This window comes from Eleutherodactylus coqui, chromosome 6 (assembly GCF_035609145.1).
Source record: "Eleutherodactylus coqui strain aEleCoq1 chromosome 6, aEleCoq1.hap1, whole genome shotgun sequence".
Taxonomy (NCBI): Eukaryota; Metazoa; Chordata; class Amphibia; order Anura; family Eleutherodactylidae; genus Eleutherodactylus; species Eleutherodactylus coqui.
Genome location: NC_089842.1, coordinates 19,200,147 through 19,219,164, shown reverse-complemented (window position 1 = coordinate 19,219,164; position 19,018 = coordinate 19,200,147). Strand labels below are relative to the sequence as shown.

Here is a 19,018-nt window from a genome sequence, read left to right as displayed (position 1 = left end):
ATTGTGGGCCGGCTTTTTGCTCAACGAGTTGTATTTTTTTAATGGCATCATTTAATGTACTGAAGAACTTTTAAAAATGTTTAAGTGTTGCGAGAAAAAAAACAAAAAAGACACGATTGCGCCATTTGTGGTGGTTTAATTTTAATAAAGTTCACGGTGCAATTAAAATGATACGCACTGCATTCTGGGGGATTAGAGAAAAAAACTATAGCTTCATTGTTTCACTACGTTTCAAAAAGTAAATAAACTTTCTTTAAAAACAAAAGCAGCTCGTCTGAAAACCCAAAACCTTTTTATGTTTCCTTAGATTGGGGGCTCATTATTTGTGGGTCGGGCTGTAGATTGTAGCTGACTGGTACCATTCTGGCCTAGAAGCATCTTTTTGGTTACTTAAAAAAAAAAAATTGGTGGGAGAGGGGTAACCGAACAGCAATTTGGGCATTTTGCGCTTTTTTCACCGCTTACAGCGTTCACCACGTGGGAGAAACGTTAAAGGGTTCTTTAAACTTTTTAAAATATTAAATTATATTTTAGAAACTTTTTCTACTTTTTTTAGTCTCTAGATGGAAATTTGAACTTGCGATCACTTAATGGCTTGTAATATATACTGCAATACTTAAGTACTGCAGTATACAGTACATTTTAATGTTGCCTATTAAGCCCAGCTACAGGTAGGGATTAAAGTGGTTTCTTATGCTTTTTATTACTGATTACCTATCCTCAGGTTAAGCCATTAAAAGTTGATGGTTGGGGTCCACAGCTCAGGCTCAGCACCGATCAGCAGACTGCCGTGCCGGAAGCAGTGTCCACATTGTAGTCGCTGGGTTCCATAATGCAAGCACAGCTCTCAAAAGTACCAACGTGGATTATTGCATTGTTAAAGGGGTATCCCAGTTAGGGGACACATTTTCTAGTTTTCACCACTAGATGGGTGAAAATGGATTACATTGGTCAGGGTCCAGCTGCTGGGACTCCTATTCTTGGAATCGGTTGGGGTCCTAATTTCCCCATCCTCCTCACTGTCTGCTTCTCCCATGTCATTGAATGGAGGGCAGGTTGCGCTTGTGTAGTGCCGCTCCATTCATTTTTAATGTGACTGCTGGAGAAAGAGTACAAAGTACCCAGCTACTTCCATCAGCCCCATTGAAATGAATGAAGCGGCGGCTGCAGTCACGTGACCAGTCCTCTATTCAATACATGTGAGAAGCAACCAAGAAGCGGCGCCAGACTGGGAAACAGGACCCTTGTTCTCAGGATTGGTGGGGGTCTCAGCGGTCGGATCCCTCCGATCTATCAGTTTTAACCCATAACTTGAAAATTTGTCTCCTGGCCAGAATACCCCTTTAACAGCGCTATCTACTTACAGCAGAGTCCACACTGACAGTCATTGGGCCCATGGGGACTGGAGGAAACCCCCCACCCCCTCCTCCAGTGGGCTTCTTAAAGGTACAGCCAGCTTTCACCGCAGCATCTAAATAGTTTTAAGCCAACTCTGATCGTAGTGGTTTCCACCCTTATCAGAAACAGCGGTAGTCGCTGAGTATGGCAAAGTCTCGGGTCACGCTACATATACGCCACGCAGTCAGGTAGGGTACGTGATGCAATAGGGGGTTAAACGCAGCCATTGTCCCTGGCCTACGTACCTCTTGGGATACTTGATCTCAGAGCCAGGCGGAGACGACTTCGTACAGGTTGCTCATCCTCGCTAAAACCATCAAATTCACCCTGCAAAAGACAAAACGAGACATTGGTTAAAAGCTGCAGCGTCGCCATAAGGAGCTCCGCCCCCACACAATGACCGCCAACTGCGCTAATCAGGGTCAACCAGTCTATAGCAAAGCTGAATGATAGATTTAAAGGTACAAATCATTAATTACAAAGGAAGGACAGGAGGATTATTACAGGGTGGATGTGAGCAGGAGTCACCCGACTCTGCAGAGTCCCACCCCCATCCTTGCTGCGCCTAAGCATCAGTCTTCACCGCAGTTCTGGTATTCTATTCTGAAAGATTAGGATAAAATGTTCTTACTAAATGGTCCTGAGCTGCAATACCAGACATGACCTGTGGATAAGGGAGGCGCCGTTAGTGGAAAATAAAGTCAGCCCCCTTTTTATCCCGGAAAATCCCTCCTTGTATAATGAAACGTTCGTCAGCTTTGTAATAAACATTGGTGGATGTTTACTGAGACTTGCGGTTCAGACGCCAGGCCCGCTGGAGTAAGCTGCGCCAATTTTAAGGAGACGTGCACGCTTATTAGCACAATGTGGGTCTGCCACAAGTATATTAGGGCTCACTCACATGGGTGTATCTGTATTACGTGCAGAACAGGGAGAACGTAAACTCCACCGATCTGCATTGCGGTTTTTAGACGCGGTTTTCACGCGCATGAAAACAAAAACAATCACAGCCGATCCAATTCGGGTCTGAATACATGAAATGCGTCTAATTCACGCATGGAGGCAGAAGATATCAATGAGGCTTTCTTGAGGGTTTTTTTTTTGCGTGCATTAAAAGCACAATGAATATGCGCAAAAAAGCAACATGCAGTAAACAGGCACAGCTTTGGTCTGTGCAAACGCTGCGGATTTCATGGACATAACCTGCATATAACTTTTGTGTCAGTTTCTCACCATCTGCAAATTTTGTGGCATTTGTCACTGAAACGGAAGAGTCCCGAAGAGTGTCACAGCTGAGGGTTTGTTACAGTTCTATCCAGTCTAGGCAATCCACTATGGGGTAAACATCAGCAGCACAAATCTCTGCTGTCCTGGTAATTGGTTACAATTAGAGACGAGCGAGCACCAAAATGCTCGGGTGCTCGTTACTCGGGACGAACTTTTCGCGATGCTCGAGGGTTCGTTTCGAGTAACGAACCCCATTGAAGTCAATGGGCGACCCGAGCATTTTTGTATTTCGCCGATGCTCGCTAAGGTTTTCGTTTGTGAAAATCGGGGCAATTCAAGAAAGTGATGGGAACGACACAGAAACGGATAGGGCAGGCGAGGGGCTACATGTTGGGCTGCATCTCAAGTTCCCAGGTCCCACTATTAAGCCACAATAGCGGCAAGAGTGGGCCCCCCCCCTCCCAACAACTTTTACTTCTGAAAAGCCCTCATTAGCAATGCATACCTTAGCTAAGCACCACACTACCTCCAACAAAGCACAATCACTGCCTGCATGACACTCCGCTGCCACTTCTCCTGGGTTACATGCTGCCCAAACCCCCCCCCCCCCGGCACGACCCAGTGTCCACAGCGCACACCAAACTGTCCCTGCCCAGCCTTCAGCTGCCCTCATGCCACGCCACCCTCATGTCTATTTATAAGTGCATCTGCCAGAGGAAAAGCAGGCACACACTGCAGAGGGTTGGCACGGCTAGGCAGCGACCCTCTTTAAAAGGGGCGATAGTCCACAATGCTGTACAGAAGCAATGAGAAATCCAATCCTGTGCCACCTCCATCAGGAGCTGCACACGTGGGCATAGCAATGGGGAACCTATGTGCCACACACTATTCATTCTGTCAAGGTGTCTGCATGCCCCAGTCAGACCGCGTTTTTTTATAAATAGTCACAGGCAGGTACAACTCCGCAATGGGAATTCCACGTGCACCCACAGCATGGGTGGCTCCCTGGAACCCACCGGCGGTACATTAATGTATCCCATTGCAGTGCCCTGGACAGCAGAGCTAACGTCAGATTAAATGCAGGTGGGCTTCGGCCCACACTGCATACCCCAACCCGACCGGGGTTTTTAATTCATAGACACAGGCAGGTACAACTCCCTATTGTGAAGTCCCTGTGGACCCACAGCATGGGTGGGTGCCAGGAAGCCACCGGCGGTACATAAATATATCCCATTGCAGTGCCCATCACAGCGGATGTAACGTCAGCTGTAATGCAGGTGGGCAAAAAATTAATTTGATTACACTGTAGGCGAGGGCCCCCAAAAATTGCTGTATCAACAGTACTAATGTACATCAGAAAAATTGGCCATGGCCAGCCAAGAGGGCAGGTGAAACCCATTAATCGCTTTGGTAATGTGGCTTAATTGGTAACTAGGCCAGGAGGCAGCCCAGTTAAAATAAAAATTGGTTCAGGTGAAAGTTTCAACGCTTTAATGAGCATTGAAACGTATAAACATTGTTTACAAAAATGATATGACTGAGCCTTGTGGGCCTAAGAAAAATTGCCCGTTCGGCGTGATTATGTGAGGTTTCAGGAGGAGGAGCAGGAGGAGGAGGAGGAGGAATATTATACACAGATAGATGAAGCTAAAAGGTCCCCGTTTTTGATGGGGATACAGAACGATGCTTCCATCCGCGGGTGCAGCCTACGTATTGCTTAGGTATCGCTGCTGTCCGCTGGTGGAGAAGAGAAGTCTGGGGAAATCCAGCCTTTGTTCATCTTGATGAGTGTTAGCCTGTCGGCACTGTCGGTTGACAGGTGGGTACGCTTATCTGTGATGATTCACCCAGCCGCACTAAACACCCTCTCTGACAAGACGCTAGCCGCAGGACAAGCAAGCACCTCCAGGGCATACAGCGCGAGTTCAGGCCACGTGTCCAGCTTCGACACCCAGTAGTTGTAGGGGGCAGAGGCGTCACCGAGGACGGTCGTGCAATCGGCTACGTACTCCCTCACCATCCTTTTACAGTGCTCCCGCCGACTCAGCCTTGACTGGGGAGCGGTGACACAGTCTTACTGGGGAGCCAGAAAGCTGTCAAGGGCCTTAGAGAGTGTTCCCCTGCCTGCGCTGTACATGCTGCCTGATCTCTGCGCCTCCCCTGCTACCTGGGCCGCGGAAATGCGCCTTCTGCCACTAGCGCTGTCGGATGGGAATTTTACCATCAGTTTGTCCGCCAGGGTCATGTGGTATAGCATCACTCTCGAACCCCTTTCCTCTTCGGGTATGAGAGTGGAAAGATTCTCCTTGTACCGTGGGTCAAGCAGTGTGTACACCCAGTAATCCGTAGTGGCCAGAATGCGTGTAACGCGAGGGTCACGAGAAAGGCATCCTAACATGAAGTCAGCCATGTGTGCCAGGGTACCTGTACGCAACACATGGCTGTCCTCACTAGGAAGATCACTTTCAGGATCCTCCTCCTCCTCCTCCTCCTCCTCCCATACACGCTGAAAGGATGACAGGCAAGCAGCATGGGTACCCTCAGCAGTGGGCCAAGCTGTCTCTTCCCCCTCCTCCTCATCCTCCTCCTCCTCCTCACCGCGCTGAGATATAGACAGGAGGGTGCTCTGACTATCCAGCAACATACTGTCTTCCCCTGACTCTGTTTCCGAGCGCAAAGCGTCTGCCTTTATGCTTTGCAGGGAACTTCTCAAGAGGCATAGCAGAGGAATGGTGACGCTAATGATTGCAGCATCGCCGCTCACCACCTGGGTAGACTCCTCAAACTTTCCAAGGACCTGGCAGATGTCTGCCAACCAGGCCCACTCTTCTGAAAAGAATTGAGGAGGCTGACTCCCTCTGCGCCGCCCATGTTGGAGTTGGTATTCCACTATAGCTCTACGCTGCTCATAGAGCCTGGCCAACATGTGGAGCGTAGAGTTCCACCGTGTGGGCACGTCGCACAGCAGTCGGTGCACTGGCAGATTAAACCGATGTTGCAGGGTCCGCAGGGTGGCAGCGTCCGTGTGGGACTTGCGGAAATGTGCGCAGAGCTGGCGCACCTTTCCGAGCAGGTCTGACAAGCGTGGGTAGCTTTTCAGAAAGCGCTGAACCACCAAATTAAAGACGTGGGCCAGGCATGGCACGTGCGTGAGGCTGCCGAGCTGCAGAGCCGCCACCAGGTTACGGCCGTTGTCACACACGACCATGCCCATTTGGAGGCTCAGCGGCGCAAGCCAGCGGTCGGTCTGCTGTGTCAGACCCTGCAGCAGTTTGTGGGCCGTATGCCTCTTATCTCCTAAGCTGAGTAGTTTCAGCACGGCCTGCTGACGCTTGCCCACCGCTGTGCTGCCACGCCGCGCAACACCGACTGCTGGCGACGTGCTGCTGACACATCTTGATTGCGAGACAGAGGTTGCGTTGGAGGAGGAGGAGGGTGCTTTAGTGGAGGAAGCATACACCGCCGCAGATACCAGCACCGAGCTGGGGCCCGCAATTCTGGGGGTGGGTAGGACGTGAGCGGTCCCAGGCTCTGACTCTGTCCCAGCCTCCACTAAATTCACCCAATGTGCCGTCAGGGAGATGTAGTGGCCCTGCCCGCCTGTGCTTGTCCACGTGTCCGTTGTTAAGTGGACCTTGGCATTAACCACGTTAGTGACGGCGCGTACAATGTTGCGGGAGACGTGGTCGTGCAGGGCTGGGACGGCACATCGGGAAAAGTAGTGGCGACTGGGAACCGAGTAGCGTGGGGCCGCCGCCGCCATCATGCTTTTGAAAGACTCCGTTTCCACAACCCTATACGGCAGCATCTCCAGGCTAAAATTTGGCTATGTGCACGTTTAACGCTTGAGCGTGCGGGTGCGTGGCGGCGTACTTGCGCTTTCGCTCAAACACTTGCGCTAGCGACGGCTGGGCGGTGCGCTGAGAGACATTGCTGGATGGGGCCGAGAACAGCGGAGGTGAGGGTGTGGGTGCAGGCCAGGAGACGGTAGTGCCTGTACCCTGAGAGGGGGGTTGGATCTCAGTGGCAGGTTGGGGCACAGGGAGGCGGTGAACGGCCTTCGTCCCACCTTGTGGGGTGCTTGGCCATCATATGCCTGCGCATGCTGGTGGTGGTGGCTCCCCGGCTGATCTTGGCGCGACAAAGGTTGCACACCACTGTTCGTCGGTCGTCTGCACTCAGTGAAAAACTGCCAGACCTTTGAGCACCTCGGCCTCTGCAGGGTGGCATGGCGCGAGGGGGCGCTTTGGGAAACAGTTGGTGGATTATTCGGTCTGGCCCTGCCTCTACCCCTGGACACCGCACTGCCTCTTCCAACCTGCCCTGCTGCTGCCCTTGCCTCCCCCTCTGAAGACCTGTCCTCAGTAGGCGTAGCAAACCAGGTGGGGTCAGTCACCTCATCGTCCTGCTGCTCTTCCTCCGAATCCTCTGTGCGCTCCTCCCTCGGACTTACTGCCCTTACTACTACCTCACCGATAGACAACTGTGTCTCATCGTCATCGTCCTCCTCACCCACTGAAAGGTCTTGAGACAGTTGCCGGAAGTCCCCAGCCTCATCCCCCGGACCCTGGGAACTTTCCAATGGTTGGGCATCAGTCACGATAAACTCCTCTGGTGGGAGAGGAACCACTGCTGCCCAATCTGAGCAGGGGCCCGAGAACAGTTCCTGGGAGTCTGCCCGCTCCTCAGAATGTCTCATTGTAATGGAGTGAGAAGGCTGGGAGGAAGGAGGAGCAGCAGCCAGAGGATTCTGAGTTGCAGCAGTGGACGGCGCAGAATTCTGGGTGGACGATAGATTGCTGGATGCACTTTCTGCCATCCACGACAGGACCTGCTCACACTGCTCATTTTCTAATAAAGGTCTACCGCATGGACCTATTAATTGTTAATGAATGTGGGGACGCCAGAAACGGGCCTCTCTCCTAATCGCGCAACAGTCGGCTGCGACACACCTGGATCAGGAGCTCGGCCTGTGCCCACACCCTCACTTGGCCCTCCGCGTCCTCGGCCGCGTCCACGTCCTCTAGGCCTACACCTACCCCTCAGCATGCTGTATTACCAGTAATGCAGAAACAGAACGCTGTAATTAAATGTGCCGCTTATTGGCCTGTGGTTGGAGGCTGACTTCGCTTACGGAACGCCAGGAAATAATTTTGCGCAAGCCTGCTGTAACACTTAGCTGGCTGCGTATGAATTTGGAGAACTACTACACCCAGCAGAGACCCAGAACACTGAGGACAGTGACAGGCAGCCCAAATAGATTTTTTTCCCCAAATTTTTTGCAAAGGCCCACTGCCTATATTCAATCAATATGTCTTCTGTCCCTGCCTAAGCGCTTCTGGCCCTGGAGTATTACTGCAGGGCGCAATGCTCTGCACGGCCGATATACAAAAAAACCAAAAAGTGCAACACTGCAAAAAGCAGCCTCCACACTACTGCACACGGTTAGATGTGGCCCTAAGAAGGACCGTTGGGGTTCTTTAAGCCTAAAATACTCCTAACGCTCTCCCTATAGCAGCTCCGGCACCAGCAGCACTTTTCCTCCTCTATGTCAGAATGCATCTGTGGCGAGCCGCGGGAGGGGCCGATTTATATACTCGGGTGACACCTGATCTCCCCAGCCACTCACTGCAGGGGGGTGGTATAGGGCTTGAACGTCGCAGGGGGAAGTTGTAATGCCTTCCCTGTCTTTCTATTGGCCAGAAAAGCACGCTAACGTCTCAGAGATTAAAGTGAAGGTATCTCGAACACCGCGTGGTACTCGTCACGAGTAACGAGCATCTCGAACACGCTAATACTCGAACGAGCATCAAGCTCGGACGAGTACGTTCGCTCATCTCTAATAATTACTTGACTTTAGTAAAGCATTTGACAAAGTATCTCATACCGTACTTATTGAGAAAATGACCAAATCTGGGATTGACAAGGCAACTGTTAGGTGGATTCACAACTGGCTGAGTGATCGTACCCAAAGAGTGGTCATAAATGGCTGCACATCCAAGTGGTAGAATGGCAAGGCTCTGTCCTAGGCACAGTGTTGGTCAACATTGTTATAAATGATCTGGAGGAGGGAATTGAGGGGAAACTGATCAAATTTGCTGATGACCCAAAGCTAGGAGGGATAGCTAACACTAGGGAAGAGAGAGAGGATTAAAAAAGACCTAGAAAAGCTTGAACAGTGGGCGACGACTAACAGAATGGTATTTAACAAGGAGAAATGCAAAGTCCTACATTTGGGCAAGAAAAATGCAGAAAGCACATACAGAATGGGAGGAATTGGGCTAAGCAGCAGCACATGTGAAAAAGACTTGGGTATAGTAATAGATCATAGACTGAACATGAGTCAACAATGTGATGCAGCAGCAAAGAAGGCAAACACAATTCTGGGATGTATTAAGAGAAGCATAGAGTCTAGATCACATGAGGTCATTATCCCCCTCTACTCCTCCTTAGTCAGACCTCATCTGGAATACTGTGTCCAGTTCTGGGCACCACACTTTAAAAAAAAGACATTGACAAACTGGAGCAAGTTCAGAGAAGAGTTACCAAGGTGGTGAGCGGTCTGCAAATCATGTCCTATGAGGAATGGTTAAAGGATCTGGGAATGTTTAGCTTGCAGAAGAGAAGGCTGAGAGGAGACTTAGGGTGCCTGTCCACGGGCGTGATTTTGCCGGCGGTAAACTGCTGGCGAATGACACCCTCTGAAGCTTTCCATAGCGCCGGCACACTGACCACGAGTGGAGAATCATTGCGATTCTCCACTCGCGTCGGGCAATTCCCAGCATGCTGCAAATTGCCCTGCTTCTCCACGGTCAGCCTATCAGATAGGGCTGACCAGAGATGCAGCGGAGCTCCACTGCAGGATACCGCAACACCTGTGGACAGGGGGCCTTAATAGCTGTCTACAAATATCTGAAGGGCTGTCACAGTGCAGAGGGATCAGCCCTATTCTCATCTGCACAAGGAAAAACTAGAAGCAATGGGATGAAACTGAAAGGGAGGAGACACAGATTAGATATTAGACAGGGAGGGGGATCAATGAGTGGAACAGGTTACCATGGGAGGTGGGGAGTTCCCTTCAATGGAAGTATTCAAACAAAGGCTGGACAGACATCTGTCTGGGGGCTTTCTAAAGGCGCCCAGAGATGCCATGGCTGACTGCTCATCAATAACATGCCTGTCAGAACATGGTATAATGCAATACTATGGTAAATGATCAAACAATCACAAGTTCAAGTCTCCTAAGGAGAAAAAAAAAAAAAGTTATTAGAAAAAAAATAAAAAGGTAATAAAAGTTTAACCCCCTCCCGCTTTTTCCATATTTAAAGAAAAAAAACTCACATTTTGTATCGCTGCAGTCACCCGAGTCTGATCTATCAAAGCAACACATTATTTATCCCACGTTACAGCCGGCGGAAGATGGAAGCAGACAATTTAACTTTTTTTTTTTTAACACATATATATTTTTAAATTTAGTACACAAGAAAAACATTATATTTTTGCCGCAGTGTGTACTCTGTACAACCCCAAAAGATGGTGAAATTGCATTTTTTTCCATTTTGCTTGATTCAGAAAAAGTATTTCAGTATATTACATAATACCAGTGAAAAATAGAGGCGGTACAACAGGGTACTGGAGCCTCCATGCCCACCCGTATCACATTTTGTATCCAAGCTAGAGGCAGTACAACAGGGTACTAGAGCCTCCATGCCCACCCGTATCACATCTTGTATCCAAGCTAGAGGCGGTACAACAGGATACTAGAGCCTCCATGCCTGCCCGTATCACATCTTGTATCCAAGCTAGAGGCGGTACAACAGGGTACTAGAGCCTCCATGCCCACCCGTATCACATCTTGTATCCAACCTAGAGGTGGTACAACAGGGTAATAGAGCCTCCATGCCCACCCGTATCACATCTTGTATCCAAGCTAGAGGTGGTACAACAAGATACTAGAGCCTCCATGCCCGCCAGTATCACATCTTGTATCCAAGCTAGAGGCGGTACAACAGGGTACTAGAGCCTCCATGCCCACCCGTATCACATCTTGTATGCAAGCTAGAGGTGGTACAACAAGATACTAGAGCCTCCATGCCCGCCTGTATCACATCTTGTATCCAAGCTAGTGGCGGTACAACAGGGTACTAGAGCCTCCATGCTCACCCGTATCACATCTTGTATCCAAGCTAGAGGCAGTACAACAGGGTACTAGAGCCTCCATGCCCCCCATATCACATCTTGTATCCAAGCTAGAGGCGGTACAACAGGGTACTAGAGCCTCCATGCCCGCCTGTATCACATCTTGTATCCAAGCTAGAGACGGTACAACAGGGTACTAGAGCCTCCATGCCCGCCCGTATCACATCTTGTATCCAAGCTAGAGGCAGTACAACAGGGTACTAGAGCCTCCATGCCTGCCCGTATCACATCTTGTATCCAAGCTAGAGGCAGTACAACAGGGTACTAGAGCCTCCATGCCCACCTGTATCACATCTTGTATCCAAGCTAGAGGCAGTACAACAGGGTACTAGAGCCTCCATGCCCCCGTATCACATCTTGTATCCAAGCTAGAGGCGGTACAACAGGGTACTAGAGCCTCCATGCCCCCGTATCACATCTTGTATCCAAGCTAGAGGCGGTACAGCAGCGTACTAGAGCCTCCCTACAAGGGGTCGGAGCTACACAATAAAGGACCATTTTGCTCTGATCTTGTAATCACTTTGGCTCCATTTAGATGGGACGAATGTCAGGCAAACGATGGTTAACACCCGTCCGCGCACACGCGCTCCCATGCAGCTAGTATCACTGGCTCACAGCGGGGCGGCTGCAGGACATTTCTCTTCCTGCTCCCCCGCCCCTCTCCATTGACAGAACACAGGGGCAGTTCAGAATTGAACAGCCTCTATGTTAGGAATACGTCACAATAGCCATTTTCTGGTCATTTTGTTTCTACAAAACAGGGAGAAAAAAAGCAATCAAGAAGTTGTATAAACCTCCGAAGCGGCAGCAACAAAAACTACAAGTCATTCTGAAAAAAAACAAGCCCCCATACAGCTCTGTGGACAGAAAAACACAACTGCTACCCTGCAGGGGGCGACACCCAGAAAAGGCTGTTAAAAAAAAAAAAGGTTTAATATAGTGCAAAAACACAATAAAACATTTACATGTTATAATCCTAATAAACTGGAGACCGGAGACACGGCGAATGGTGGGAGGGCGAGAGCGCCTGCGTGCTGAGGGGCAGGTTCTTCTTGGTTAATGCGGATATCCCAGCGGGCTCTACGGTTGCAGATATACCTGCAGCCCACACGCGTGGCCGGCTGCGTGCGTATGCGGTGATGCACAATACAATTACGTGCCGTTCTCAGTGTTACCACACCGAGCTCACAGACAGAATCCAACCCGGGGGAACCATCTACTGGCTCTTCAGGCTAAAATTAGTTGTGTCACTAAGGGGTTAAAAATAAACCTAAGACGACGGAGTTTTGCGCCAAATATAATTCCGTGAGACAAATACAAAATCCACAATTACAGAAGTGACGGGGAGGCGATTTCCCAATTTAGGGTAGATTTTGCCAGAGATCTGCAGATTTCACGCTTTCGCTTGGAGGGGTCAATTCTGCTGCGGAGCCGCGCCAACAGTCGGGGTTTAATGCGGCTTTACTGCTGCGGACAATTCCGTAACGCACTGAAGGGGACGCTCACGCGGCTGAACTCGCCACAGACGATTCTGGGTGAATTTCGCCTCTAACATCCGTCTTTATGACACTTTTTTTGGCGCAGATCCACATGCAGAATTCGCCCTGTCCATACGGGATTCCGACACAGCAATGCGATTTCTGCCCATTAACAAGGCAAATTCCACGTGCGGATCCGCGCAAAAAAAGAATGGCAGAAATCGCTGCAGGGGTCCCACCGTGTGAACGGACGCCTAATGTGACGGAGCTGCAATTCCACACACAACCTGCGGACAGCTGTGGCGCCGTTTTTTGAAAGCAAGCAGCCATGTATTTCTCTACGACCCCTCTGGAGGCGTCACTGATCCCGAGCGCCGCTGAATGACAGGAAAGATCAGGCACGAAGCATAATGGGATTTTCCTAAGACATCGAGGGAATCTTACAGGAGTCACAACTGGTAATAAGCGATAATCCTCCTTACAGTCAGCGACTACAGGGGAGAGGTGTCACCTTAAAGGGGCCGCGGTGGGCCTCAGAGGAGGGGATAGTGACTCCACCACCTCCTCACTAGTGTCAGCTGGTATCTCTTATGCCAGCCGTACAGACAATACTTCAGAACTCTGACCCGGCGGCAGATCTCTGATCCAGGCCCGCACCCCATGACAACTGCAGTAACGCAATGGGCGCTCCCACAGGAGTCCACAGAATGGCACTTACTGTACGTGGGCAGTACCCGTCAGACACTGATTATACATAGATACGGATGGATGATCAGGGGTCTGACTGGTGGGATCGCTGTAAAGTGTGGCGCCCCCATACATTATGGTGCACGTGGAGAAGTACGCCCCGGTAGCAGGCAGAGACCTCCATAATACAGAATGCAATCAGGAGGCGCTGTGGGGTCTTGGGGTATATACGGGTGGGGTAGTAAGGCATCCCTACAATCAGGAGGCGCTGTGGGGTCTTGGGGGTATATACAGGTGGGGTAGTAAGGCGTCCGTACAATCAGGAGACGCTGTGGGGTCTTGGGGTATCTACGGGTGGGGTAGTAAGGCATCCGTACAATCAGGAGGCGCTGTGGGGTCTTGGGGGTATATACAGGTGGGGTAGTAAGGCGTCCGTACCATCAGGAGGCGCTGTGGGGTCTTGGGGGTATATACAGGTGGGGTAGTAAGGCGTCCGTACCATCAGGAGGCGCTGTGGGGTCTTGGGGTATCTACGGGTGGGGTAGTAAGGCGTCCGTACAATCAGGACGCGCTGTGGGGTCTTAGGGTATCTACGGGTGGGGTAGTAAGGCATCAGTACAATCAAGAGGCGCTGTGGGGTCTTGGGGCATAGACAGGTGGGGTAGTAAGGCATCCGTACAATGAGGAAGAGCTGTGGGGTCTTGGGGGTATCTAAGGGTGGGGTAGTAAGGCATCCGTCCAATGAGGAAGAGCTGTGGGGTCTTGGGGTATCTACGGGTGGGGTAGTAAGGCATCCGTACCATCAGGAGACGCTGTGGGGTCTTGGGGGTATCTACGGGTGGGGTAGTAAGGCATCCGTACAATCAGGAGGCGCTGTAGGATCTTGGTGGTATCTACGGGTGGGGTAGTAAGGCATCCGTACAATGAGGAAGAGCTGTGGGGTCTTGGGGGTATCTAAGGGTGGGGTAGTAAGGCATCCGTCCAATGAGGAAGAGCTGTGGGGTCTTGGGGTATAGACAGGTGGGGTAGTAAGGCATCCGTACAATCAGGAGGCGCTGTAGGATCTTGGGGGTATCTACGGGTGGGTAGTAAGGCATCCGTACAATGAGGAAGAGCTGTGGGGTCTTGGGGGTATCTACGGGTGGGGTAGTAAGGCATCTGTACAATCAGGAGGCGCTGTGGGGTCTTGGGGCATAGACAGGTGGGGTAGTAAGGCATCCGTACAATCAGGAGGCGCTGTAGGATCTTGGAGGTATCTACGGGTGGGTAGTAAGGCATCCGTACAATGAGGAAGAGCTGTGGGGTCTTGGGGGTATCTACGGGTGGGGTAGTAAGGCATCCGTACAATGAGGAAGAGCTGTGGGGTCTTGGTGGTATCTACGGGTGGGGTAGTAAGGCATCCGTACAATCAGGAGGCGCTGTAGGATCTTGGGGGTATCTACGGGTGGGTAGTAAGGCATCCGTACAATCAGGAGGCGCTGTGGGGTCTTGGGGGTATCTACGGGTGGGTAGTAAGGCATCCGTACAATCAGGAGGCGCTGTAGGATCTTGGGGGTATCTACGGGTGGGTAGTAAGGCATCCGTACAATGAGGAAGAGCTGTGGGGTCTTGGGGTATCTACGGGTGGAGTAGTAAGGCATCCGTACAATCAGGAGGCGCTGTGGGGTCTTGGGGGTATCTAAGGGTGGGTAGTAAGGCATCCGTACAATCAGGAGGCGCTGTGGGGTCTTGGGGTATCTACGGGTGGAGTAGTAAGGCATCAGTACAATCAAGAGGCGCTGTGGGGTCTTGGGGCATAGACAGGTGGGGTAGTAAGGCATCCGTACAATCAGGAGGCGCTGTGGGGTCTTGGGGGTATGTACGGGTGGGGTAGCAAGGCATCCGTACAATCAGGAGGCGCTGTGGGGTCTTGGGGTATCTACGGGTGGAGTAGTAAGGCATCAGTACAATCAAGAGGCGCTGTGGGGTCTTGGGGCATAGACAGGTGGGGTAGTAAGGCGTCCGTACAATCAGGAGGCGCTGTGGGGTCTTGGGGGTATGTACGGGTGGGGTAGCAAGGCATCCGTACAATCAGGAGGCGCTGTGGGGTCTTGGGGTATCTACGGGTGGAGTAGTAAGGCATCAGTACAATCAAGAGGCGCTGTGGGGTCTTGGGGCATAGACAGGTGGGGTAGTAAGGCATCCGTACAATCAGGAGGCGCTGTAGGATCTTGGGGGTATCTACGGGTGGGGTAGCAAGGCATCCGCACAATCAGGAGGCGCTGTAGGATCTTGGGGGTATCTACGGGTGGGGTAGTAAGGCATCCGTACCATCAGGAGACGCTGTGGGGTCTTGGGGGTATCTACGGGTGGGGTAGTAAGGCATCCGTACAATCAGGAGGCGCTGTGGGGTCTTGGGGGTATCTACGGGTGGGGTAGTAAGGCATCCGTACAATCAGGAGGCGCTGTGGGGTCTTGGGGGTATCTACGGGTGGGGTAGTAAGGCATCCGTACAATCAGGAGGCGCTGTGGGGTCTTGGGGGTATCTACGGGTGGGGTAGTAAGGCATCCGTACAATCAGGAGGCGCTGTGGGGTCTTGGGGGTATCTAGGGGTGGGGTAGTAAGGCATCCACACCATCAGGAGGCGCTGTAGGATCTTGGGGGTATCTAGGGGTGGGGTAGTAAGGCATCCGTACCATCAGGAGGCGCTGTCTGGTTTGCATCGACTAGACATTGTCATCTGATCTACATCTGATTAAAACCGTGACGCCATCATTACACCGATACAGTAATACAACGGCAGAGGAGCCGCAGCCGTCCACCGACCGACCGCGATCACCGAGGAGACCCAACCGTCACATGCAGAAGCCTCCCGCCGGTCACCGCCCGTACAGGACTCCCAATATACGGATTGTGGCTACAAAGTGACATCAGGCGGCAACAACTCAACCGTTCCTGACAGGAAGGGCAGCGAGAGCGCCGGGATTGGTGCTCGGCTTCAGGATGCAAGGGCAGAAATGGAAATGCCATCTGGGGGGACGCCCTGCGCCATCTGATATGGGGCGTGAAGAAACAACTGCCAGTCCGGTGGAGTGTTGGGGCACAAGTCCTTTAGGACCGGACACTTGCCACATCAGCAATCTGACTGGCCAGCGTGCAGTTGTGTCTCTGGGCCTGATGTCACACGTGCGGGGAGCAGGATCCACCCGTCTGAAGGCATCGCTACAGGGACGACTGTCGGGCGCGCAATCGCCAACAGCCGCCCAGCGATAGTCGTTCAGTGACTGGCGGCGGAGCGTCCGGGGGGGGGGGGGGGGGGGGGGGGGTCACACAGGCGATCACAATTTTTGAGCGGCAGCACTGATTTTTCTCGCAAAGTCATTGCTGTAGCGCATTAAAAATTGAAGCGCGCGTTTGTCGAGTTGCCACGTGATAAAAAGGCGTCTCCGTGGGAAGTTTAGTAGAAGAGAAAAAAACCCGCAACATCGCGTGAGCGAAACCATCGCAGATGGGGAGGAAACCTCTGAAAACCATTGGTTTCATAATCTGTTTTTTACGAATTCTCGCATCACGCGAAAATCGCGCAACTTTCTCGCCCGTCTGAAACCACCCAGAGTTCAACTAAAAACAGGCGACTGACAAGTTAGATTTGTCCCTCGGCAACCGTGGATATACGGGACTATCGGCGCCTTTTTTAGCGATAGTGGCCCCGTGTAGCGGTCCCCCTGCCCTCTAGTAACTGGCGCCGCTCGCACTTCGGGGGCGCGTTACACTTGGCGTAGGAAATGGTGTAAAATAAAACATGCCAGCGGAACGATCCGCGCCTTCACGTGTGCCCGTATGCCCCCCTCCACCCGGCGGAGGATCCCTCGGCCCCCAGAGGATCCGCTTTGTGAAGCATCATCTCCTGAGCGCCGCTTCTCTGTGGTCCCTTCAGGAATAAACTGCAGCGTTTTGTCCCTTTAAATAACCCGGATTCTAACCCCCCCCCCCCCCCCCCCACCCGTCATCAGAAGATCCAAGAAGATTAGATACATTGTATCACGACAACATTTGATGATATACACAGAGGGTTAGATACATTCTAAGATTCTGCCATGATGCAATGTATCTAATGCTCCCGGTATCACTGGTCATATGAAGGGAGGATTAGATACAGTGCATCACTGCAGGGAGGATTAGATACAGTGTATCTAATGCTCCCGGTATCACTGGTCATATGAAGGGAGGATTAGATACAGTGCATCACTGCAGGGAGGATTAGATACAGTGCATCACTGCAGGGAGGATTAGATACAGTGTATCACTGCAGGGAGGATTAGATACAGTGTATCACTGCAGGGAGGATTAGATACAGTGCATCACTGCAGGGAGGATTAGATACAGTGCATCACTGCAGGGAGGATTAGATACAGTGCATCACTGCAGGGAGGATTAGATACAGTGCATCACTGCAGGGAGGATTAGATACAGTGTATCACTGCAGCTTCATATAATACAGGAATAAGATATATTGTATGATCTTATGATAACAAGCTGATATCATGCAAGGAGGATTAGATACAGTGTATCACTACAAGATCTGATAATAGCTGACATCATACACAGCGGATTAGATACAGCGTATCACTGCAGGATCCCAGAATAGAAGGGGGATTAGATACAGTGCATCACTGCAGAATCTTGTATTAGAAGGAGGATTAGATACATTGTATCACTGCAGAATCTTGTATTAGAAGGAGGATTAGATACATTGTATCACTGCAGAATCTTGTATTAGAAGGAGGATTAGATACATTGTATCACTGCAGAATCTTGTATTAGAAGGAGGATTAGATACATTGTATCACTGCAGCATCTTGCATTAGAGGGAGGATTAGATACATTGTATCACTGCAGCATCTTGCATTAGAGGGAGGATTAGATACATTGTATCACTGCAGCATCTTGCATTAGAGGGAGGATTAGATACATTGTATCACTGCAGCATCTTGCATTAGAGGGAGGATTAGATACATTGTATCACTGCAGCATCTTGCATTAGAGGGAGGATTAGATACATTGTATCACTGCAGCATCTTGCATTAGAGGGGGGATTAGATACATTGTATCACTGCAGGATCTTGCATTAGAGGGAGAATTAGATACATTGTATCACTGCAGGATCCTGTATTGAAGGGAGAATTAGATACATTGTATCACTGCAGGATCTTGTATTAGAGGGAGGATTAGATACATTGTATCACTGCAGGATCTTGTATTTGGAGGATTAGATACACCCTCTCCCTGCAGGGAGTACTAGATACATTGTATCGCTGCAGGGGGGATTAGATACACCCTCTCCCTGCGGTCATGTGACACACCCGGGCCCCCAGTAATGTTTGTACCCTGGTTTTCTCCTCGCCCACCTCGGCGCTGTCACTGTCCCGGCCGCAGGCCTCCACCAGGAGGTCCATGTTCCGAACGAGTTCGCGGATCCGGAGCTGGACGGGGTCCGCGATGTCCGCTGCTCGCCCAGCGCTGTGAAACGGCACCCGAACCCTGTCCGCCCGGTTCCCGCTTCTTCCCACCCATGGCCGGCCCGGGAAGCGGCCCCGAACCAAGCCCGAGGCTCCGGGACCAGCCGAGGCCGCAGCCGCCATCTTGATCCGGTCTGGGAACTACAATAATAATGTACACCGCGCCTGTGCCAAAGACTCTGCCGCCTCCAGGCTCGAGGAATTGTGGGAGATGTAGTCCTGACGAATGAGATAAAAGTAAAGCTCAGTGGAATGGAAGACTACTATTCCCAGCAAGCACCGCGCGCGATGTCCCGGCGTACGGATCTGGAATAGCGCAAGTGGAAGCGGGAAATGTAGTCATGACTGAACGCCTCAGTTTCTAAGGAGAAAGAAAGCCGCTGGCTGTCGTAGGCGCCCTGGACTGAGCTCTACGGTAACCAGAGACAACGATGGACGGTGTACAGGGCAGAAAAAAAGGGGACGGTAAAGAAATCTCCTCAGTAATGGCCGAACTGCTACATGTACAGGTGGAGCGCGAGGCATGACGG

General features: G+C 51.2%; 1 protein-coding gene across 8 annotated transcripts in view; it reads right to left on the bottom strand.

Annotated features, from left to right (window-relative positions):
• KMT2B (lysine methyltransferase 2B) overlaps positions 1 to 18,619 on the bottom strand; it is a 61,588-nt gene extending 42,969 nt beyond the window's left edge. For 5 of the 8 annotated variants that reach the window (XM_066606390.1, XM_066606395.1, XM_066606392.1 and 2 more), the window contains exons 1-2: positions 18,357 to 18,619; positions 1,644 to 1,725 (exon numbers count right to left, since the gene is read on the bottom strand). In XM_066606390.1, coding sequence (XP_066462487.1) covers positions 1,644 to 1,725; positions 18,357 to 18,611 — 337 coding nt within the window. In that variant the 5' untranslated portion in view covers positions 18,612 to 18,619. The remainder of the gene's footprint in view (positions 1 to 1,643; positions 1,726 to 18,356) is intronic. The other 3 variants (XM_066606393.1, XM_066606394.1, XM_066606397.1) reach the window with 1 other exon arrangement.
• Between the last annotated feature and the right edge of the window lie 399 nt (positions 18,620 to 19,018).